Raw genomic sequence first — 26,347 nt, 5'->3', positions numbered from 1 at the left:
TACGCCAATTAGCACAAATGGTAAGTTCCGACAGTGCCTACAAGTGTGCCTACTGGCCGCTAGATGGCAATACCGGTTTCATATGTATACACCTGGTAAACGCAGGTTAAGGTATTTGCACAAGCAAATATGTGTACAGTATACTGGAAACGGTTCACGAACGAGCCGTCCGTGCAAATAGAGAGCGCCAGCCAATCGCGTGCGATCTGTCGCGCTACTGCGGTGCGAGCTGGCGCACCCCAGCCGCGGTTGCCAATATTGAAGTATTTACACGGGCGCACAGTACGGAGAATTAGAAAATTAGAGTACGAAATTATCAAGAGCCGACAATTTTCATCCGATTCCATCTTTTTTAAACTTCAAGCTAATTAAATTCTAAAGAGGTCTGTCGAGGGCGACTTTGCTAAAAAGGGTCTGTTTGCTTGTTATTCAAGTTGCGAAATGCCAAAAAACTGTAATTTTTCATATTTGAGCTGCCTGTTCTGTAGCATTCATTGATTTTACCTCAAAAGGGTGAAAAACTAATAGATTTACAATCGATTAACAAATCCTGATAACTTAGATGATGTTAATGCAATCCATTCAATTGTTATAAACCAATTTATGAATAAAATCGAATATTACTGTACATTGAAGCCTGGAAGTTTTTTTCATCACGTTTTTCCCCGCAAAATCGAGTGAAATTAATGTTTCGTTGAAATCAAACACTGAAGTATAATTTTTTTTAATGTTATAAACAAATTTCATAAATAAATTTAACAAATAAGCACCTCTGTATATATAACATGCATTTTCTCTGCGCAATCATTAGGCTTGCCTTCAAAATGAAAATTCCATGACAGAAATGGACAATCAAAATATTTACCATGATTATAAACAATACTGATTAGAAAATGCATTAAACGGTCACTCTTTGACAGAGAAAATCTTTTTTTTTGCACAATTGTTAATTTTATCCCTAAATTAATATTCTAATGAAGGAAACTGACATTTGACAATGTTTCTTATTTTTATTAACAGTTTTGGTCAATAAATGCATTCAATAGACGTTTTCAAATAAGAAAAATCCCTTTTTTAATGAAATTTTGATTATATCATAAAAAATGAAACTTCTACGACTTAAGAGTCGTAAATAATAAAAGTCGGGAAAACACAAAAATCCAATGGATACGTGCGTGAACTTTTCAATGTCCTTCCAAAAAACAGCGTAGTAATTGAACGTTGAGTGACGAGAAAAATATAATAACCGGAATAAGTTAAAAACGAAACAACTGAAAATCAAGAGACTTTCGTATCATTTCGTAGACACGTAGGGATCCTTTTGAGGTAAATGCCCTTCACTTCTCGTGATCGACAATTGAATCTAATTCTTATAAGCGCCTGCGGTGCGTTATCAGGGAGAATGCCGTAAGAGTGACAGAGATTTTAATAGATAGATAAACTATTGTTTAAAGTTGTGATGTTTCGTCTTTATAAGATTTTCTGCGATTGAAAATTATTGAATTTATCGACATTGCCTATTTCAAAGCTATTTTCGGTTTCCTTATTATTTAAATGAATGTTTGAAGTCAAGTGATTTCTCAGTTTGAGTGTGAGATGATAACCTTGTCGCTTGAGAAAATCAGTGTGCAAGCACCATTGAATCGTGACAGATCGTTTTCGAATCTTTTCGGATCAGTAAAGGGATTAACTCAATAAAGACATTAAATCTTAGATCTTTCAAAATGTCTGTATAGACAAGTGAGTGATCTGTGTGGTTCTCAAAATGGTTTTAGTCTACCAAGTATTTTATACTTAAAAATAAAACTTGAACGATTCTTCTCTATCTATTCCTAATCTGGCAAAATTAACTATTTATAAACATAAACATCAAAAAAAAAGGTCCTTCGAGCCGGCTTGAACATCGTGAGAAAACATTCAAAAGTGTAAAATTAATACAGAAAATACCAAGTGAGAAATTCTATAGAGTGAAAGCACAGGCATTAGGTGGAAAATTTGACGGCTTGAGGTTACATAGCAAGGATACAAGCTGGTGACAACATCTTCGCACGTACTGTAAGGCAGTCGTCCTTCTCCAAGCAGTTCGTACTGTACTCTTTTATGCTGTAATGCTTCAATGGATCGGTCTTTCATTATTTTTCACCTGAAGGAAGAAATAACAAGTTTGCCAGCTGATATTTTGATGATTGTTAACACATTTAATTTTAGACTTCATCGATTTCTAACCTTCTCCAGTGGTAAGATGACAATTTTAATTTACCCATGATGAAAGAGGGTCGTTCTGGTAAACAAAATAATAATTCAGACCGTAGTATTTCAGCGATGATTTATTGACATTTTATTAATAATTATACTCCCGCACACTCAAATTTGCTCGCCTTGTTAGAGCACTTTAAAGCTAAAGTAAATCAGTTCTTTAGTTTCCAAATTAAGACTTTTCAATACTAGCTGAATTATCAGCATCTGTCAATTTAAATTTCTCCTTTTGTTAAAATGGATTCATTATTCTCTGAGTTATCAGAGATTTCTCAGGCGATTCTACGCACTGAAACCAATTTTAAGAAAATTGGAAAAGTCAGTCTAACGGTGGCTACTGTCAAATCACGGATAGAACTTCTTGACCAACGCTAGAAGAGTTGTGAAACCCTGCATCTGGAAATTAAAGCTGGAACTACGTCGGCTGAGCGTGAGAAATTAGAATATTTCACAAAGTCTAAATATTTCGCTATTGAAGCTGCTTATCTCAATGCGCGAGATTTTTTATATAATCAGTTGGTCTTGCTTACTCCTGAAACTAAGGCTAATGAAAGTTTAAATCAGTCTCGAATTATTTGTAATGATTCCTTGCCTGTCAAACTTCCTCAAATAACTTTACCGGAGTTTACAGGAGACTACATAGGGCGCTAAGATAGTTTTGCAATACAGAAAAACCTTTTATAGTTTTTCGAAGTACTTTTCACCGCACTGAATACATTTTTCCTTACGTCGAAACCAGTCATCGAACCAACCCTGCCACTTTTCTTCTGGAAGATCTGCTCACGCTTGGTCCCACGCCGTCAAAAGGCCGTCAAAAGCATACAAGGCCAAGAAGGCCTATTTAGCCTACGAGGCATAGAAGGCCGGTTTTGCTTTCTAGGATTTGAAATAAATTAACCAATTGATATCCTTAAAAATTGTCATTTGAATCACGAAGTTAATTTTAACCCGTGCATTGAACCCGCTGAAACGCGTTCTGCTTACACGGTAGGAAGGGTACGAGGCCGGGAAAGTCCGTTCAGCTTACTAGGATTTAAAATTAACACATCAATACATTACTGAATGACAACTGACTTAAGATTGGAAAATTAATTTCAACTCGCGAAATTAGCCCGCGGACCCGCGTGCTGCATGGACCGTAAGAAAGTTACAAGGACGAGAAGGCTGGTTTAATATTCTAAAAACATTAAAGTATGAATTGTAACGTTAATTTCAACCAGCGTAATTAGTCTACTGAAACGCGTGCTGCTTCTTCTAAATATATTAATACTTGAATTGTCAAGTAAATTTCAACCCGTACAATTAGCACCCTGAAACTCGTGCTGCTTGCAACGTAAGAAAGCTACGAGGCCAAGAAGGCGTGTTGAGCTTGCTAGGATTTAAAATTGATAAATCAATACATTACTGAATAACAACTGACTTAAGATGGGAAAATTAATTTCAACCCGCGGAATTATCCCGTTGAAACGCGTGCTGCTTACACCTAAAGAAAGCTATAAGGGCAAGAAGGCCGGTTGAGCTTTCTAGGATTTGAAACTGATTAACCAATTAAGATTCTAAAAACATTAAAGTTTGATTTGTAACGTTAATTTTAACCAGTGTAATTAGCCAACTGAAACGAGCGCTGCTTGCAACTTAAGAAAGCTACAAGAACAAGAAGGCCGGTCGAGCTTTCTAGAATTTGAAATTGATTAACCAATTAATATTCTAAATATATTAAAACTTGAATTGCAAAGTAAATTTTAACCCGTGCAATTAGCCCGCTGAAACTCGAGTTGCTTGCACCGTAAGACAGCTACGAGGCAAGAAGGCGGGTTTAGATTTCTAGGATTTAAAACAGATTACCAAATTAATATTCTAAATATATTAAAACTGGAATTGTAAAGTAAATTTCAACCTGTGCAAATAGTCTGCTGAAACTTATGCTACTTGCACCGTAAAAAAGCTACGAGGCCAAGAAGGCGGGATGAGCTTTCTAGGATTTCAAATTGATTAACCAACTAATATTCTAGAAACATTAGACCTTGAATTGTAACGTTAATTACAACCAGTGCAATCAGCCTGCTGAAACGCGTGCTGCTTGCACCGTATAAAAGCTACGAGGAAAAGAAGGCCGGTTTAGCTTTCTAGGATTTGAAATGGATACATTAATACATTAATGAGTAAAAACTGACTCAGGATGTGAAAATTAATTTCAATCCGTGCAAATAGCCACCTGAAACGCGTGCTGCTTGCACCTTAAGAACGCTACAAGGCCAAGAAGGTCGATTTAGCTTTCTAGGATTTGAAATTGATTAACCAATTGATCAACCAATTAATATTTTAAAAACATTAAAGTTCGAATTGTAACGTTAATTTCAACCCGTGCAATTAGTCTGCTAAAACGCGTGCTGGTTGCACCATAAGAAAGCTACGAGGCAAGAAGGCCGGCTTAGATTTCTAGGATTTGAAATTGATTTACCAATTAATATTCTAAATATATTAAAATTTGAATTGTAAAGTAAATTTTAACCCATGCAATTAGCCCGCTGATACTCGTGTTGCTTGCACCGTAAGAAAGCCACGAGGCAAGAAGGCGGGTTTAGAGTTTTAGGATTTAAAACTGATTACCAAATTAATATTCTCAATATATTAACACTGGAATAATAAAGTAAATTTCAACCCGTGCAATTAGCCCGCTGGAACCCGATCTGCTTGCACCATATAAAAGCTACGAGGCAAGAAGGCGGGTTTAGATTTTTAGGATTTAAAACTGATTACCAAATTAATATTCTAAATATATTAACACGGGAATAATAAAGTAAATTTCAACCCGTGCAACTAGCCCGCTGAAACGCGTGCTGCTTGCACTGTAAGAAAGCTTCGAGGCGTAGAAGGCCGGTTTAGCTTGCTAGGATTTAAAATTGACAAATCAATACATTACTCAATAACAACTGACTTAAGATTGGAAAATTAATTTCAACCCGCGGAATTAGCCCGTTGAAACGCGTGCTGCTTACATCTAAAGAAAGCTACAAGGGCAAGAAGGCCGGTTGAGCTTTCTAGGATTTGAAATTGATTAACCAATGATTCTAAAAACATTAAAGTTTGATTTGTCACGTTAATTTCAACCAGTATAATTAGCCAGCTGAAACGAGCGCTGCTTGCAACTTAAGAAAGCTACAAGAACAAGAAGGCCGGTCGAGCTTTCTAGAATTTGAAATTGATTAACCAATTAATATTCTAAATATATTAAAACTTGAATTGCAAAGTAAATTTTAACCCGTGCAATTAGCCCGCTGAAACTCGAGTTGCTTGCACGGTAGAAAGGCTACGAGGCCGAGAAGGCACGTTTAGCTTTCCAGGATTTAAAATTGATACATCAATACATTACTGAGTAACAGCTGACTCTGGATTGGTAAATTAATTTCAACCCATGCAACTAGCCCACGGAAACGCGTGCTGCTTGCACCTTAAGAAAGTTTCGAGGCCGAAAAGGCCAGTTTAGCAATCAAGGATTTGAAATTGATTAACCAATTAATAATCTAAAAACTCTGTAATTTGAATTAAAGAGTTTAATTTATCATGTGCAATTAACCCGATAATCCGTGTGATGCTTGCACCTTAAGATAGCGGGCTTAGGGTTTAGCTTTCTAGTATTTAAAATTGATTGACCAATTAATATGGAAAAAACATTAAAGTTTGAATTGTAACGTTGATTCAACAAGTGCAATTAGCCTGCTGAAACGCGTGCTTCTTTCATGGTAGAAAGGCTACGAGGCCGAGAACGCCGGTTTAGATTTCTAGGATTTAAATTGAAAAAATCAATACATTACTAAATAACAACTGACCCACGTTTAGAAAATTAATTTCACCCCGTCCAATTAGCGCGTGCTGCCTGCAGCGTACGAAGGCTTCGAGGCCGATCGTTATAAAGCTACGAGTACAAGAAGGCTGGTTTAGCTTTCTAGGATTTGAAATTGATTCACGCATTGATATTCTAAATATATTAAAGTTTGAATTGGAAAATTAATTTCAACCGTTGCAACTAGCCAGTTCAAACGCGTGCTGCTTGCACCGTAAGAAAGCTACGAGGCCAAGAATGCCGTAGGAAGGGTACGAGGCCGAGAAGGCCCATTTAGCTTTCGAGGATTTGAAATTGTCAAATCAATATATTACTCAAAAACAACTGACTTAAGATTGGAAAATTCATTTCAACCCGTGCAATAGTCCCGCTGAAACGCGTGCGGCTTGAACCGTAAGAAAGCTGCGGGGCCGAGAAGGCCGGTTAAGATTTCTAGGATTTGTAATTGACAAGTCAATGCGTTACTGGATTATAATCGACTGAGGATGGGAAAATTAATTTCAACCTGTGCAATTAGCCCCTTGAAACGCGTTCTGCTTGCTCTGTATGAAAACTACGCGGCCGAGAAGGCCGGTTTAGCTTTCTAGGATTTGAAATTTAAAAATCAATACATTACCGACTAACAAATGTCTCAGGGTTGAAAAATTAACTTTAAGCCGTGCAATTAGCCCGCTAAAACGCTAGCCGCCTGCACCGTAAGAAAGCTTCGAGGCCAAGAAGGCCGGTTTAGCTTTCTAGGTCTTGAAATTGATTAAAAAATTAATATTCTCAATAGATTACAACTTGAATTGTAAAGTTAATTTCAACCCGTACAATTGGCCTGCTTAAACGCGTGCGTCTCGCAGCGTAAGAAAGCCTGGAGACCGAAAAGGCCGGTTTACCTTAGTCGGATTTGAAATTGATAAATCATAACATTACTGAATATCAGCTGACTCATGATTGAAAAACAAATTTCAACTCGTGCAATTAGTCCGCTGAAACGCATGCTAATTGCGCCGACAGATAGCTACGAGGCCAGGCAGGCCGGTTAGCTTTCTAGAATTTAAATTTGAGAAATAAATACATTACTGAATAATAATTGCCTCACGGCCAAGAAGGTTGGTTTAGCTTTCTATGATTTGAAATTGATTAACCAATTAATATTCTGAAAACATTGAAATTTGAATAGTAACGTTAATTTCAACCCGTGCGATTAGCCAGCTGAAAGGCGTGCTGCTAGCACCGTAGGAAAGCGACGAGGCCAAGAAGGCCGGTTTTGCTTTCTTGGATTTGAAATTTATTAACCAATTGATATTCTAAATACATTAGAACTTGTATAGTAACGTTACTTTTAATCTGTGTAATTAGCCTACTGAAACGCGGGCGGCCTACAGCGTAAGAAATCTACGCGGCCAAGAAGGCCGGTTTAGCTTTCTAGGTCTTTAAATTGATTAAAAAATTAATATTCTAAATACATTACAACTTGAATTGTAAAGTTAATTTCAACCCGTGCATTTGGCCTGCTGAAATACGTGCGGCTTGCAACGCAAGAAAGCCTCGAGGCCGAAAATGCCGGTTTACCTTTCTCAGATTTGAATTTGAATATTCAATGAAGATTCTAAAAATATTAAAATTTGTATTATTACGTTAATTTCTACCGTGCAATTAGCCCGCTGAAACGCATTCTGCTTGCACCGTATGAAAGCTACGAGGCCGAGAAGGCCGCTTTCGCTTTCTAGGATTTGAAATTGATACATCAATACATTACTGAGTAACAACTGACTCAGGATTGGAACATTAAATTCGACCCGTACAATTAGTCCGCTGAAACGGGTGCTGCCTGCACCGTAAGAAAGCTACGGGGCCGAGAAGGCCAGTTTATCTTTCTAGGATTTAAGAGTGACAAATGAATACGTTACTGAATAACAATTGAATAAGGATGGGAAAATTAATTTCAACCTGCGCAATTAGCCCGCTGAAGCGCGTGCTGCTTGCACCGTGTGAAAACTACGAAGCCAGGAAGGCCGTTGTAGATATTTAGGATTTAAAATTGCAAATTCAGTACATTACTGAATAACCAGCACTTAAGATTGGGAAATTAATTTTAACCCGAGAAATTACCCCGCTGAAACCCATGCTGATTGCACCGTAAGATAGCTACGAGGTCGAGAAGGCCGATTTCGCTTTCTAGGATTTGAAATTGATTAACCAATTAATATTCTAAAAAAATTCTAATTAGCCTTGTAAAGTTTATTTCAAACCCTGCAATTAGCCCGCGGAAACGCTTTCTGACACATTATGAAAGCTGCGATGCCTAGAAGGTCGATTTAGCTTTCTAGGATTTGAAGTTAACAAATCAATACACTACTGAATAACAACTGACCTAAGATTGGAAAATTAATTTCAGCCCGTGCAATTATCCCGCTGAAACGCGTGCTGCTTCCACCGTAAGGAAGCTACGAGGCCAAGAAGGCCGTTTGAGCTTTCTGTGATTTGTAATTGATTACCAAGTTAATATTCTATTAACACAAAAATTTGAATTGTAACGTTAATTTCAAACCATACAATTAGCCTGCTTAAACGCGTGCTGCTTCAACCGTAGCGAAGTTGCGAGGCCAAGAATGCCGGCTTAGCTTTCTAGGATTTTAAATTTATTAAGAAATTAATATTCTAAATATATTAGAACTTGAATTGTAACGTTAATTTTAACCCGTGAAATTAGAGGGCTGAAGCTCGTGCTGCTTACCGAATAACAACTGACTCAGGATAGGAAAATTAATTTCAACCCGTGCAATTAGCACGCCCAAAAGCGTACTTGCCCCTTAAGAAAGCAACAAGGCCACGAAGGCCGATTTAGCTTTCTAGAATTTGAAATTGTTTAACCAAGTCATATTTTTAATACATTAAAACTTCAATTTTAAAGTTAAATTCAACCCGTGCAATTAGCCTGCTAAAACGCCTACTGCTTTCACGGTAGGAAGTCTACGAGGCCGAGAACGCCCGTTTAGATTTCTACGATTTGAAATTCACACATCAATACATTACAGAATAACAGATGACTCAGGATGCGAAACTAAATTTCAACCAGTGCAGTCAGCCCGCTGGAACTCATGCTGCTCGCTACGTAAGCATGCTTAGAGGCCAAGAAGGCTATTTGAGATTTCTAGAATTTGAAATTGATTAACCAATTGAGATTCTAAAAAGATGAAAATATGAATTGTAACGTTAATTTAAACCGTGCAATTAGCCCGCTGAAACACGTGCTACTTGCACCGTAAGAAAGCTTCGAGGCCAAGAAGGCCAGTTTAGCTTTCTAGGATATGAAATTGACAAATGAATGCGTCACTTAATAACAGCTGACTGAGGATGGGAATATTATTTTCAACTCGTGCAATAAGCCCGCTGAAACGCGTTCTGCTTTCACCGTAAGAAGTTTGCGGCTCCGAAAAGGCCGGTTAGTCTTTCTTGGATTTAAAATTTATTTACCAATTAGTATTATAAAAACACTGAAATTTGTTTGTAAAGTTAATTTCAACCCGTGCAATTAGCCTGCTGAAACGCGTGCTGCTTGCACCGTAAGTAAGCTGCGAGGCCAAGAAGGCCGGTTTGCCTTTCTTGGGTTTAAAATTGGTTTACCAATTAGTATTCTAAAAACATTGAGATTTGTTTGTAAAGTTAATTTCAACTCGTGCAATCAGCCCGCTGAAACGCGTTCTGCTTGCACCGTAAGGAAGCTACAAGGCCGAGAAGGCCGGTGTAGCTATTTAGGATTTGAAATTGACGAATCAATACATGACTAAGTAACAACTGACATCAAATTGAACAATTATTACAACTCGTGCAATTAGCCCGCTTGAATGCATGCTACTTGCACCGTGAGAAAGCTTCGAGGCCAAGAAGGCCAGTCTAGCTTTCTAGGATTTGAAATTGATTAACCAATTAATATTATAAATACATTAAAACTTGAATTGTAAAGTTAATTTCTACCCGTTCAATTAGCCCGCTAAAACGCGTTCTGCTTGCAAGGCTGGAAGGGTACGAGGCCGAGAAAGCCAACTTAGTTTTGTAGGATTTGAACGTGTCGAATCAATACATTACCGAAAAACAACTGACTTAAGATTGAAAAATTAATTTCAACCCGCAAAATTAGACTACTGAAACGCGTGTTGCTTGCGCCGTAAGAAGGCAAGCAGGCCAAGAAGGACGCTTGAGCTTTCTAGAATTTGAAATTGATTATCCAATTAAGATTCTGAAAACATTAAAATTTAAATTGAAACGTTTATTTTAACTGTGCAATTAGCCCGCTGAAACGCGTGCGGCTTGCACCGTAAGAAAGCTGCGAGGCCGAGAAGGCAGACTTAGATATCTAGAATTTGAAATTGGTTAACCAAGTAATATTATAAATACATTAGAACTTGAATTGTAACGTTAGATTTAACTCGTGCAATTAGCCTGCTGAAACGCTTGCTGCTCGCACCGTAAGAAAGCTACGGCACCGAGAAGGCCGGTTTATGTTTCTAGGATTTCAAATTGACAATTCAATACATTACTGAATAACACCTGACTTAAGATTGGAAAATTAATTTCAGCAGGTGCGATTGGTCGGCTGAAACGCGTTCTGCTTGCGCAGTAAGAAAGCTATGAGGCCTAGAAATTCAGTTTAGCTTTCTAGGATTTAAAATTTGTTGACCAATTAATATTCTTAAAACATTGAAATTTGAATTTTAAAGTCAATTTAAAACCGTGATTTTAGCCCGCTGAAACGCGTGCTGCCTGCACCGTAAGAAATCTATGGTCCCGAGAAGACCAGTTTATCTTTCTAAGATATGAAATTGACAAATGAATGCGTCACTTAATAACAGCTGACTGAGGATGGGAAAATTATTTTCAACACGTGCAATCAGCCTGCTGAAACGCGTGCTGCTTGCACCGTAAGTAAGCTGCGAGGCCAAGAAGGCCGGTTTGGCTTTCTTGGACTTAAAATTGATTTACCAATTAGTATTCTAGAAACATTGAAATTTGTTTGTAAAGTTAATTTCAACCCGTGCAATCAGCCCGCTGAAACGCGTTCTGCTTGCACCGTAAGGAAGCTACGAGGCCGAGAAGGCCGGTGTAGCTATTTAGGATTTGAAATTAACGAATCAATACATTACTAAGTAACAACTGACATAAAATTGAACAATTATTACAACTCGTGCAATTAGCCCGCTTAAATGCATGCTGCTTGCACCGTATGAAAGCTACAAGGCCGGGAAGGCTAGTTTAGCTTTCTAGGATTTGAAATTGATTAACCAATTCAAATTCTGGAAACAATGTAATTTGAATTGAAAAGTTATTTTTAACCCGTGAAATTATCCCGCTGTAACGCCTGCTGCCTGTAGCGTAAGAAAGCCACGAGGCCTAGAGTCCGGTTTAGTTTTGAAGCATTTGAAACTGATAAATCTATACATTGCTGAATAACAACTGACTTAAGATTGATAAACTAATTTTAACCCGTGCAATTAGTTCGTTGAAACGCATGCTGCTTTCACCGTAAGAAAGATACGTGGCCGAGAATGCTGGATTGGCTTTCTAGGATTCGAAATTGATCAGCCAATTAATATGCTAAAATCATTAAAATTTGAATTGTAAAGTTTATTTCAACACGTGCATCTAGCCAGCTGAAACGCTTTCTGCTTGCACCGTAAGAAAGCTACGAGGTTAAGATTGCCAGTTTATCTTTCTAGGATTTAAAAGTGATTGAACAATTAGTATTCTAGAAATATTGACATTTGATTGTAAGGTTAATTACAACCCGTGCAATTATTCCACTGAAACGTGTTCTGCTTCCACCGTAAGAAAGCTACAAGGCCGAGAAGGCCGGTTTATCTTTCTATGATTTGAAATTGACAAATCAATGCATTGCTGCATAACAACTGACTTAAGATTGAAAAATAAATTTCAACCCGTGCAATTAGTCTGCTGAAACGCATTTTTCTTGCACCGTAAGAAAGCTGTGGCGCCGAGAAGACCGGTTTATCTTTCTAGGATTTAAAAGTGATTGACCAATTAGTATTCTAAAAACATTAAAATTTGTTTTTAAAGTAAATTTCAACCCGTGCAATCAACCCACTGAAACGCGATCTGGTTGCTCCGTAAGAAAGCTACGAGGCCAGGAAGGCCGTTGTAGCTATTTAGGATTTGAAATTGACAAGTCATTACATTACTGAATAGCAACTGACCTAAGATTGGAAAATTAATTTCAACCCGTGCAAGTAGCCCACCAAAACGCATGCTGCTTGCACCGTAAGAAAGCTACGAAGATGAGAAGGCCGGTTTCGCTTTCTAGGATTTGAAATTGATTAACCAATTATTATTCTAAAACAATTGTAATTTAAATTGGAAAATTAATTTCAGCCCGGGCAATTAGCCCGCTGAAACGCGTGCTAATTGCACCGTAAGAAAGCTACGAGACCGAGAAAGCCGGTTTAGCTTTCTGGGATCTAAAGTAATTGACCAATTAATATTCTAAATACATTGAAATTTGAATTGTAAATTTAATTTCAACTCGTGCAATTAGCTTGCTGAAACTCGTTCTGCTTGCATTGTATTCCTCCGACTGCGCGGGTGGTCTGATTAGGTGTGGTTTAGCTCATAAGTTGGTCATAACTTTGCTTTTTTTCTTTCCTCAACCAATATGCGGGCCATGTTGATACGTTAACGTGATACCAATATGAGGCTCGCAGCTCGTCCACCATACTTCCTTAACTTATCTGGTACGCGGATACGATGAATCCCAGCAACGATAATTTTTAATTGTACGGTTTCACGGAGTCTACCGTAACTGTTACATCTCGAACCCCTTTTCTAGCTCTCCCTTTGAAAAAATACGTTTTAGCGACTAATCACAGAAGAAGACGTTACAGCAATCGGTCACGGCAGAGTGATTGATCACGTCTTGACATCCGTTTCTAGCTCCCCCTATAAAAATAGTATATTGTGCACAGAGAGCGAAAACGGACGTTTACGCGCCGCGTATGAAGTTAAGCACCGAGGCGAAGCCGAATTGCTTCATTTCATAGATGGCGCAAGCGACCGTTCTTGCTCGCGGTCCACATATTATTTTGTCTGGCAGAGGGGCGAAAGCGAGAATTCACGTTTTTAAATCTACAAAGCGGAATTCGTAACTTTGAAATAACTGGTTACAAGATCAGTATAAACGGGAAAAGTTTAGCATCTTGGATTATATGCGGACAAGAGTGGCTTTGTGAAAACAAGGGGGGTCGAGGGTAGAAGGGATCTGAAGGCAAAGCCACTTTTCGCTGTGCCTCGAATGTTTTCTATCCTCCTCCTCTTTGCAGGAGTGGAATCGCTTGGTTTCGCTTCTTCTCTACAGAGAGAAAACGAGGCATTTTCGCTTCACTGTCAAATATATAAGTTTTTGCAACTGGTCACCCCTTTTCCAGCTGCCCTTTTAAACAAATTAGTTATAGCGACTGTTTACAGAAGAGTGATTGGTCACATCTGGAATCCCTTTTCCAGCTCCCCCTTCAAAAAAATACGTTTCAACTACTGGTCATTGAAGAGTAATTGGTCACATTTCGAACACCTTTTTCAGTTCCCTTTTTAAAAAATGCGTGTTGATGTCTGCACGTCGAGGGCCAAACAATGAGACAAATTGCATGGGAGGAAACTTGATTTTTGTTATAACTTAGAAATAAAGTTATTTTCACTATAAGTGCATTTGTACATAATTCTTTATTTTCTTGGAGCTATTTAATTAAATAATAAAATCATAATTTTTGTCAAATTTGCAATGAAAAAATTAAGTTTCGTTCCCTACAATTGGCATTATTGCTTGGCCCCGGCTTGCAGACATCTTGCTAGCGAGGACCAGGGCATGAAATACCCAGTTGACGCAAAAAAAAAGTTGACTCTCTTTTAGACCATGGGCTCACAACTTAAATGGCAACGTGATGCGGATAAGGCCAATTTTCACCTGACATGTTCGTCTGATGAAGAGGAACGTAAAAATGGGTGCCTTACAAGTCGTAGTGGATTCGTTTACCGGTGGCGACCTGCAGAAAGTGCCAATTTTTCACAGGTAACTAACGTGACTTGGATAAGTTTGAAAATGGGTGTACATGTAGGGACTGACATTAGAAATATCACCTGCACATTGTCAGGTACTTACTTGGATTCAAAAGTATTATCAGGCGGCTTCAAAGTCGCCGGACATTCAGGTGAAATTTCTGGAAATTAATTTTACAGGAAAAACTTTAAAACAAAAGTTGGCCCACTACCAGAGATGCATATTTTCATGTACTTAAAGTCTTGTACTCAAAATGAGTACACGAATAGAGTAAGTCTTGCGCAAGGAATTGGTGTCAGCCACTTTCAGGTGAAATAATAACTTATTCTGCTATAAATAATCATAATCAGGGTCACGTTCTCAGCTTCTGATTATCGTAGAAAGCTGTAATAAAGGTAAATAGGATTATAAAAATTAAGCAACAAAATCGCTTTAATTTAAAATATCCTTTATTTATTATTTTTCAACATCATATTTTGTCATTGAAATATTTTGGATCTTTATTACCGTAACGAAATTCAAGTTTCCCGGACCCAGCGTGGGGTCGTCTCATATTTTTCGATGGTCATCTGCAAACCCTGATTACGCTAAGATACGAACTTCGTCTGCCTATATCTCTGATTGAATTGTATCGATTTCTTTTCAATTGATCATTCACCTAATTATTTAATTACCTATAATAATTAACAAAGGTTTAATTATATTCTGATAAACCGTTTCGCATTCAAGAGTATTGAAATTACCATACGATCTTTTACAATTTAAACGAATGCCAATCCTCGACTCCAAGAGGTTTCAGTTTCCTCTAAGCTTTTCTCTTATTCATTCGCACACAATATCATTCAAATTTCATGCGAACTTTTGATTTAAAAGTATTTCGTTCCCTCTAAACGTTCAATCATTCATTCGCACTCAATAGCATTTAGATGAATGCGAAAATTGTTTTTCGCTTTCAGTCGGATTCAAGATAGAGACGTAACATGCGGAGTATCGCATTCAAAAGTTTTAGACTATCCTCTAATAAGAGGTTGTGAAAAAGCAGATGTCAAGAGAACTAATTGTGAACGTGGTACAATACTTTTCAATCAGACGTTTTTTGTAGGTCTAACAAGGATAAAAATAAACTATTCACAATTTTCAGTCTTTTACGAAACATGCAGGAAAAATGTCTGCATCATGAAAAGAACGACCGATAAACGTTCTTAAATAAATCTGTTAAATTCTGCAACTATTTTTTTTATCAAATCGAATTCTTTTGAAGAGAGAGATTGTAGGCATAGCTAACTTATAAAGATTTTAAGCCACAGATTTAATGGACAGTCTGAAGTGTGCATTTCTGCTGCTGTAAAAGTATGCCGAAAAAACGAAATTCTAATATTAAGAGTGTCATATTCTTAGTAATATTCTTAATGTTGTAAGCGAAATTCTTACTTTAAAAGTATTTTTTAACCAAAGGTAGAAAATATTCTTAAAATGAGCATATGAGTGGGGAAGAAGAAATACGCCAAGAAAAATGTGTCTTACTCTGTTCAATAGTTGCTTCTAATGTTTTATGCCACGAGCTTCTAATTCAGTCTTTTGTGTGTAATTTTTGGCATTGAGTGTTTTGCGTTAAATAAAAGTGGTAAGTTTAACATACAAATAATTAAATATCTTTTCTCAAAATTGGTCAAAATTTGCTTAGTACAATATAATTTACAATTGAAAAAAATAGTTTGTAACCTACACATTTTTCGACTCACTCAATTTAACAGTATACTTCTGGTTTTCATGTTTATGGTTTATTTATTTTTCAATTAAAGATTTCTCAAAGCATTGTATACATATATAAAATATATATTTATTTCGCGCAATCACACCGAGACATAATCTTTATACTCTATGATTGACTATACCTTATTATCATAGAGACAATAATATATATTCTTAAGGTAAGAGGGCCTCCTTCTTATATTACAATAATATTCTTGGCGCCTATTTATGTTGCAGATATTCTTCAACTTATTGGGGATTTCTTAAAATTAGAATATAGTTTTTTCAGTTTACTGAATACACAAAGTCCCAATTTCTTAGGCAAAACAATCGTAAAAATATAAAGTTTTTATGTCTATTAAAAAATATATCGTATGGGATGGAAACATAAATTGTTTGCAACTCAAAAAAGCCTCGTTTAGCAGGAAATAATTCACGCACATGAAACATAATATATGATTTTTTTACACGCAGAAAGTACGTAACCAATTACGTATATTTTCAGGTGATTTCTTTGGTTGTAACAGACGCGGAAGCAGAAAGGAATGTAAAGGATATGATTAAAAATAATAGTGATGGTCCAAAAGAACAATATTTTAATCAAGACTTCGATACACGTAAGTATTTCAATACCCATAGAAATAGGTTGGCTCTCAACACTGTTCACGACTGTCATATAATAAAATTATACACAGCGAAAGTTGAACGTTTCATGTCTCTCAATGATGCGCAAAGTAACGTCTTCTAGCCGACGATGTCAAAATAATATTGGCTCAAGCGCTCTTTGAAATGTATATACTTTGCACACCGTTGAGTACCCAGGCAGAAATTCACCACTAGCCCAATACTGGCTCAGTACAGCCTGCCTGAGTTCCAGTACTGGCTGGCTGTAGTCAGCCAGTACTGGCTTGTAATGCCTGGCGCTAATGGTGTGTCAGGACTGGCGCGGTACTGACTGCAAATACTGAGACAGAACTGGCAAATCACTGGCATACTAAAATTCCAGTGGTTACCCTGAAACCTAAAAAAATCTGAAAAATAGTTTTCCCTATTTTCTCCCGTTTTCCATATTCTGACGAATTGATTAAGACCGATTTAAAATAGAGGTGTGCAGTCGCTTTTAAATTTGCGTTCCTTTTTGCGCGGTTTTTCTTCATTTGTTTCTGCGTAACTGTATGTTCCTTCATCATCTGCAGACGAAACTTGTGAGCTATCAACTGTGGACACTCGAAAATTTCCTCTAAATGATAAAGTCAGCTTAAACTTTTTCTCCAAAAGTTACATTGTTTTCGCTGAATTTAAAAGCCTTTCAGCCGTCTTCGTGTTTTCAAAATCAGACGTCCTACTCTCGATGGAATTGAAAATTTCCTCATCACTTAGACAACTCTACTCAAAATTTGTGTATCTACTAATTTTCACATTTTAAACTACCTAGCATTAGAATAAGCAAATTGTTTTTTATGCATCTATATCACATTAAACCCAGATGTTTTCTGCGTTTACGGACCCGATACCATTTTGTACATATAGAAATTTTGGCATATAGAAATGGACCAATCGCGATGTGGAGCGAACGGAAATGGGCTCTAGAGAGAGAGAGAGAAAACATGTGAGATGTAGACCTGCCCCTATCTATTCCTAGACTGTGTCAAGTGAAGCAGGGCCCCGGGGTATTGCCTTAATACTTTGTCCGATTGATTTTTTTTTATTTGAAACAATACATTATAAATTTGTAGTTTTTATTAATTGAATTTTATAAAAATTCATGCAAAGTATCCTGTTTGAGTTAGCTTATAAAAAGAACTTTCTAACCTTAAATTTTTCTTGAAATGGGGTTGAAAATGCTACAATAATAATCCTTTTGTTAGATCAAAAATAAGGTAATAAGTGTCCGAAATTTCAAATATAGTGTGATACAATTTTTCTATTATTTAAATTATGTGTCGTCTGAAATAAAAAAGTGTACACGGCAAAATTGAATATATTTTTTAACAAAAATGTTGCGTTTTCTAAACATATATCTTTAAAAACTATTAAAAATAAACCTCTTCACAACGCCCACAAACTTCACAGACTACCACCATTTTGAATATTTGTTTTCCCTAAATTATAATTAAATCAATTCTGAAAGAAACAATAAAGTCACATTATTGGGTCATTCACGATACAAACCACGATCCTGTGCTTCATCAAACGTCACCCTACGAAAATGTTCTCGACCAATCAGCATTATCTATAAAGAGACAGGGCCAAAGATATTATAAGCCTAGATGCGGCACGGGAGGTCGGAGTGGGAGAACGATATATATATTTAACTACATTTTTGTATGCATCGAGGTGCTGCCCTCTTCAACTTTCCGACGTTTCTATGGTAACCGCGTCCTTTGCCTACGTATACGGGAAGGGTGGCCCCAAGGCCAATTTATTTCTCCAAATGAATTTTTTTAAAGTTTACAGTAACAAAGCAAAATTATTAAATTACGGGTTTTAAGTGTTTAAAAATCGTGATTTATTTTTTCATAAATAGTTTCGAAATAATTTTCACATTGTACACATCAGCTGGTTTTTAGGTAAGACAGTCACGAAGAGGATCAAAGGGTCTTTTATTATCTCAAACTTGTAACTTACGCTATGCCCGTATGGAAATAATTCACAGAGCTAGACCGCCACGAGTCTATATTGGTGCTATCTCGAGAAATTATGCTGGGACAGTGCGCAAATGTAACATTACAATCGACTAGCCGCTATCTACAACAGCGGTACTGGCGCGTTCTAGTGAATCTAGTAAAATCTAGTAGATCTAGATGCGAACTAGATTGCAAATTTAATGATTATTTTTATAAGTAAATTATTCCTGACATAAAAGCACTATGAGCTACATTGAGAATATTAACAAATTCCAGATTTCTGTAAAAAAATGGAATATAGCTCGTATGTGGTTTTTTGACAGAATTTTTCCAAATGTTATTGATAAAAAAGAAAATGTCAATTGTAAATGTTTTAGAAACAGGAGCCAACCTCAAAATTGAATTCTCATTTTCCTCCATAAATATTAGAATAACATATTTTTTAAATCATTAGGGCCTATTCCTGCATTGAATCAAATTTTTATTCTAGGTGAAAAATTATTTAATTTCAATAGCTTTTATGTGAGACTTTTTTGCAAATGCTGCGGTTAGAATAAAAAAAAGCACCTTATACAAAAACTATTGGAATTATCCCATGTTCTACTCCGAATAATGATTTAATTGAAAAGAGGACTAAGCCCTGATTATCTAGAATATATGTAATTCTAGTATTTATGGAGTAAAATGAGAAAATCCAGTTTTGAGGTAGGGTTTTGATTCCAACGCCCTTACGTCGAAAAAGGATCTGGAAAACTTCAAACCTCGTGGTCGCGAAACGAAAAGTATTCGCATTGAATGGCGGCCTGGTAAATATCTGATTCTTGGAATCCTGTTCCGGTCATTGTTGCCAACTTTTTTGGTAGCAGTTTTGAAATAACATTGCATGATAAAAAATGAGTGCTGTTGGTGGCACTGCATAATATTTGAGGTTAGGAAATATGTCATTTTAATGTAAATGAGTACTGGATAGATGTCATACGAAAAGGAAAATCACTTTCCTAGAAAATCTAATGATAAAATGTCTTTATTCAGCAATAATTTTTATATTAGCTTTGTCTTTCATTGAATAGTTTACCAATAAACAATGTATAGTGCGTCAGATCAATCGATATTCAGTGATGAATTAAATGAACAAATCTGCGCTATGAGACAGCACTGACAATACAGGCAACTTTATTTCTTCTATTTCCTTTGACTTGAGCACTGCAATAAATGTAATTTGTTATATTTTATTAATTAGTTTTTAAATAACGCCTTATTTTTTAAAGTCCAAATAAAAGTTCTTTCTAGAGTCAAGCTAAATTTTAGACGGAATTTTTATTTTAATGTGATGTGAAATTCTTGCTAGCGAAATTAGGGGGTCTACATAGAACTGCGTGATGGATTTTTCTATCTAGTAGGTATAGATAGCGCCAAAAGAGCGCCAATCTAATTCGGCGTGAACAGACAGCCACGAATAATTCACTAGTGGCGCTAGAATAATTCCAGTCTGCCAGGAATTATTTCCACACGGGTGCCTTACAGCTCATAAAACCCTTCGTATCAGTTATTATTTAAAACTCACTTTCAATTGACTTGAATGCAATATAAAACACTTTGAATTCCTAAGATTCAAAATCGAAATATTTAATGAATTTTCCACAAACGAGATCAATTTTCTTACAAAAAAGACGAATTTTTAACAAATTCCATAAATTTTCTCCCCAATAGTTGATTTTTCAACTTATAAAGGATCAATTTCTAATCAAGAATACACAAGTTGCTATTTTCAGAGTAATTGAAAAAAAAGTAATTGTTAACATAAAAAAAACCAAATTGTCAACAAAAAAAGTTAAATTTGAAGCCCAAGGGGTAAATCTTGCATAAATATTATTTAAAACAAAACTAGATTTAGCAAACACGAAAAAACACGGAAAAGTTCGTTTACAAGCCAATTGTACTTTCATTTTGTACCATATTGTTAAATCATTAATTATAATAGACTAATTTGGACCTCAACAATTGCATTTTTAATAAAAAGACGATGTAAAAAATCAAGAAAATCAAATTTCTACCAAAAGGATGAATTTTCAACAAAACAAATTAATTTTCTACCAAATAATTAAATTTTAAACTTATAAAATATAAATTTCTAGCAACATTTGAAAATTGCAATTTTCGGATAAAAATTTAATGTTGAACAACACAAAAAAACCCAAAATGTCAAGAAAATTGTTACATGTTAAAAAAAGATTAATTTTCAACTAAATCGAGGAATTAAATTTTCAACAAAAGAATTAACCCCAAGGATCAAGGGCAGTCCTAAAAATGTGAATCTTTAATGGTAAAGTTGAACTATTAACCAAGTAGTTTAATTTTCAATTAAGCTTCTGAATTTAAGTCGAAACAAGATGATTTTTAACAAAAAGCATTTAAGCGAAAAAAAAGAGAAAAAGGGGTTTCTTAAAAACAGAGAAAAAAGAACAATTCTTTAAAAGTTAATAAGGAAACATACTAAATTTTATCTAAGTTCGTAACTTTTATTCCACTGACCCCCAACCCCTGTTCGAACCATAGTTTTCAGCGTGACCCCCCCCCCCCCCATACAATAGAAAATTAACAACGTTTTAGTTTAAAGAATTCAAATGGTTTAAAGACTGAAATTAATTTTTAAAAAAATAAAAGGGCCTCTAATTTTTCTCATTCTCTTCATTTATGACTGAGAAATTATAAGAAAAGAAAGGTCCAAAATATCCAAAAAGAAAGGACGAGTTCGTTAAACAGCCATTTTGGATAAAAATTCCAAAAGTTAGAGCATTTGAAAAAATGTTGGCACCATTTTTTTATACTTGAAGTTTTTATTTACGGCTATTAATAGTGCTCGAAAAACCAAACAATTTATCCTGATGACTTTCTTTATACAAAAAATTATCAGTGTTACAGCATTTTCGAAATTTTAATATCAATCGAAAATCCAAATTTTAAGCCAAACAACGTACGATCCTAAAATCCTATTATTACATAACAACGCGAGATAGAGAAAAATGTTTTAAAAAATGATAGTATTTTTTTAAATTTATTTTAAGGTATTTCAGAAAATATAAGGTTACAACTGTCGGTCAAAAAACGAGTGCGCAGCGCGAGTGTCACGACAATATTATATACCTCAAACCCTACAGATCTTTGAGAAACTTAATCTTTAACTATACTTATTTAAGTAAGAAATTCCGAATATGAACAAGAATATAAATACTGCGATCTAAAGAGATCTTTTTGATAAAGTTTCATTCAAGCAATATAACTTCAAAGAATAAATATCTGAGCGCGAATCGCGGTAATCAAGAGACGCGCGCCCTAGGCGCGCTACAACTTGCGAGCCACGGGCACAGCGCACGATGAGAATGTGCCCGCGAGAATAAATAATTCATTTACGGATTATTTTATTACAAACTAACGATTAAGAGATAAATGTTTTTGAAAGTTTCCAATCATTTCTGACCTATTAGGTTAAATTGAGAAATGTTAGTCAAAATATTTATATATTCTGATCAACCATTCGAGTAAAATTCAAAAATACATTTTTTTAATTTTGAAATTATGAGGTTGTCAATTTCAAAAATCGGGACATAATTTACATAAATAGTAGAGATACATTCATTTCTATAAAATATATAAAAATCAATTAAAATAAAAAATAATTGTAATATATAATTTTATCATTTAATTATAATTTATTTAATTCATAATAAATTACAAAAACATACAAATTTACTCATTATTGTTTACTTAAATTAATAATCGTGAGGGAGGCGATATTCCTATAAAATTTAACTCTACGTCTAAAAAGTCCAAATCGCTAATTCTACATGCGAGAACGCTATACACGATCATATTTATTTAAAAAATTTATTATTTTAAATTTCAACTCAATATGTTTATCAATTAAAACTTTTAATGTCTTCGAATGTATATTTTCATTTAGTAGAATTTCTACCGCCTCTTTTTCAAAACAACAGAATAATATTATTCAGAGACAGTATATTTTAATTGCAAAATGACTAATTTTTTCCATAAAAGATGTAGCAGCTAAAAATATTTATTACGATACAATTACATTTTAATTCAATTTAAAAGTACAACTTGTGCATCTAAATATTTTCTTGATCCAAAATTTATTCAAATGATTGATTCATTAATTAAAAATAATAATTCAAAATTCTCAATATAAAATTTGTATTTTATATTTTTAAGTATTTACGCACTAAATATCGGCTATTTGATGGACTTGTTCGACGGGTGAAGATTGCAGGGGCAAAGTAATTGGTGGGCGCGATCTTCAAGTTGAGAGGCATGGGGGGATCGGGCAATTTTAGTCGGGAGCGCTGTCTACAATTAGATTCCTCGAACTATACACACTTACTCCGCTTCTGGCTGGTGCCGCGAAAGCAGAATCGGATGTTTTGAAATTGGCGCGACTTTCAAGTCAAATTTAATGTTCAGGCACTGATTCATTTCTGACGTTACGGACATTTCTTCAACGCCTTTTGATTAAATTATTTCGAATAAAAATTAATTTAATTCTATCATAGAGAAGACCAAAATAAAGATAACATTAAAGTAATATTTTTTAAACAGAGTTGAGATTTCAGAAATAAAAGAAGTATTTTTATGAGGTTAAAAAAACTTTTTTTACAATAGGTGTGTGTAATGTTTTTTAGTCCTAAACATGTTTTTAATAAGTCTTTATTTCAGAACAACAGGTAAAAAGTAAGAGAGGATTTATGATACAACTAAAATGTAAATCACATGAATAAAGTAGAAAAGTTTTCACTGCTGGTATGTTGGAATTATATTTCAATCAACATTTTTTTAATTATACAATAAATATCACAGATAATTTATGCTACACCCTATTGCAAATACCTATATATGTCACTAATAGGATTCTACATGAGGATCCTATGAGTGTACTATATAGGATCCTATGTAGGATCACCTATATAGGTCAGTATAGGAGCCACCTATAGCAAATAAAACAGCTTCCTGCATAGGATACTATATAGAATCATATAAGTGACCTATATACGACAGTGATGAACCGGAAGTGTTGCGCAGTAGTTTCCTATAGCAGGTACAACTGCTCAGAAGTTATTTTTGAATATGCAATTGCCTAGTAGTAGTAACCTGTATACGTTCTTATACGGATTCTAACGTAGGAAGAAGGAACCCATACCCTTACCATAGAATCATTTAGGATTCTATAAAGAATCCTATACAGGAAGATGTTTCATTTCCTATAGGGGGCATCCTTACTGACCTATATAGGTAACCCTATATAGTCGGAGAGCCGAGGCCGTTTTTGGCGACATATTAAGTAACGATTCTGCCACTATTTTCCTGATTGTTGAGAATATACTGATCAAGAAATGTGGCTTCTCCAGGGATAGTCCCGGGGAGAGATGTTCATTTACTCATTCGAAGTTGTAAAAAAAAAAATGATTAAAATAAGTCATAGGGTAACGGCTGAATCTTTCTGCGTTGAATGTGGAGACAATTAGACAATGTTCCGTGTTATTGTCAGAAGAGGCAGAACAAAATCTCGGGGATAACATCCTGGCAGAACATCGCAAACTGCCCGGTTTTGACATAGGTCATTGTGCGTCGGTTAACGGCCCTGACACTGCGTGCAGAGTTGTCACTTGTGCTCCGAAGAAGATCAGTAGCGTAACTAGAGACATAGTTTACGCCACTCTGCTGGCAGTATCAGGGCCCTCAACCGACGCACAATGACCAATGTCAAAACCGGGCAGTTCGCGATGTTCTGCTAGGATGTTATCCCCGAGATTTTGTTCTGCCTCTTCGAATATATGTTTTAAATAATGAGTAGAATGTTATATAAAAAATTTGGGTTTTAGAAAATATTTTAAAAATGACATATTCTTTTACACCTCTGACCGTTCTGCCCCCCCCCTCCTGCACCGGCCTATTGTTCTGCCAATTGCACGGAACATTGTCTAATTGACTTGACATTCAACACAGAAAAATGAAGCCGTTGCCCTATGGCTTATTTTAATCACTTTTTTTACATCTTCGAATGAGTAATTAAACACCTTCTCCCCGGGACTACCCCTGAAGAAGGCACATTTGGTGATCAGTATATTATCAACAATCAGGAAAATAGTGACAGAAACGTTACCTAATAAATCGCCAAAAACGGCCACGGCTCTTAGACTAATACAGGTTCCTATATAAGTCACTTATAGGATGATTATATAGAATCCTATTAGGGACCTTTACAGGCACCTATATAGATATTTGCAGTAGAGCAGGTGAACGTTCATTCATAGTGCATAGTGGATAACCATACTTTTGCTAGCATATTTGTTTTTAATGTCTTTTTCCTTTGGTTTAGCTTGATTACAAATTCTTAGACGAAAAAGCAATTTTGTAAAACCGGGTGCAATGATCTGAATATTTGTTCCATTTCCTGGAAAGTATCAAACGTAGCTTCGCTGACGTAGAAGAGCAAGTTTTCTTTATATTCTTAATATTCTGAATTAAAAAAGCTTATTTTCAAAACAAACGTTACACGAAAATATATAATGAAATATAACCTCTTCTTAAGAATACTTTAAATGTTTCGCACTTCGTTACGTATTTCCGATTGCGGTTTCGTGGCGACTAGTGGAGTGGGTAACGTGAAACAACTCTCCCTAGATGAACTCTTCATCTCATATGTGTTCTCTCTCCCTAGAGCCCATTTCTGTTCTTCCCGCAGCGTTATCGGTCCATTTCTGTATGTCGATGATTTTGCGATGATTTTGCATCTGTCAGGAGAAACCGCGTTTGTTGGCTGTTGTGTATTTACGATAATTGGTTACTATTCTGGCGAGTTTATTTGATTCGGATAATGGTTTATAAAGTAGAACTTATTTACCTCAACAACTTTGATAAACCTATTTAAAATATTGCAAAATGAAACTTTAGAAAATGTATCAGTTGATGAAAAATTACGTTTCTGTACTAATACGCAAAAAAATGCAAAACGAGAAAAAACTGTACTTACCATGATCCATTTTTCAAGCAAATGGCCCTGGGAAACCCCGAGGGATAAATGACATGCTCAGAGCAAAAGCGAACTAAAAAAGAAGTTGCGGAAAAGAGAAGTAAAAACATGCGAGAGCAAAAACGACCTAAGAATTAGCCGCGAGGTAAAACGACACAAGAATGAAAGGAGAAGATTCCCCCCACTTTTCTGCTGCGATGACAAGCCTCGTATAAAGCCGAAAATGCGCGCACATGAACCGATCATGCATGAGTCGATTTTGAGGTTATGTTTTTCAATTGTATATAATATGGATATTATTACTATATATTACTATATTATTAGTATATATTACTATATACTGGCTTTCACCCAGAAGGCTCGGGTTCGATTCCCGGTAACGGAACCATTCGGTTCGTCTTTGATTCCTCTAGAATCAAACCGAAGGGCCTATGACAAAGCCACCGAACGCGTCCTCGGGTTGCGGATAGAGGGTCCCTGTACCAAGGGTTTCTGCTGAATATGGTTACAAAAATAAATAGGCAGTCGCGGACAATTGTCCAGGGGTGGTCCCGAAGGAATTAACCCCCAAGCGGAGGTGTGAAAACCGTGCCGAAAGCTGAATGGCACCTGGGTGAGGTGTCTAGAACGGTGACTCTGGGATACAAGGCGAGCTCTCAGAGTAAGCAGCTTTATCCTTGCATGCGGGGCTCTACAAGGATGGACGAACCCCTTTCCCTAGCTTCTCGTGGGAACAACGATGACAACACCAAACATAGTTGTAGTAAGTGCGG

The 26,347-nt window shown here is 35.9% G+C and overlaps 1 protein-coding gene across 1 annotated transcript in view; it reads left to right on the top strand.

Moving 5' to 3' along the window:
• Window positions 1-26,347, top strand: part of LOC117181484 — a 67,204-nt gene that overhangs the window by 20,844 nt on the left and 20,013 nt on the right. Inside the window, exon 2 of the mRNA XM_033374192.1 lies at window positions 16,408-16,519. Coding sequence (XP_033230083.1) covers window positions 16,408-16,519 — 112 coding nt within the window. The remainder of the gene's footprint in view (window positions 1-16,407; window positions 16,520-26,347) is intronic.

This window comes from Belonocnema kinseyi, chromosome 1, assembly GCF_010883055.1.
Source record: "Belonocnema kinseyi isolate 2016_QV_RU_SX_M_011 chromosome 1, B_treatae_v1, whole genome shotgun sequence".
NCBI lineage: Eukaryota > Metazoa > Arthropoda > Insecta > Hymenoptera > Cynipidae > Belonocnema > Belonocnema kinseyi.
The sequence above is the reverse complement of the archived record's forward strand: the minus strand, read 5'-3'. Positions and strand labels throughout refer to the sequence as shown.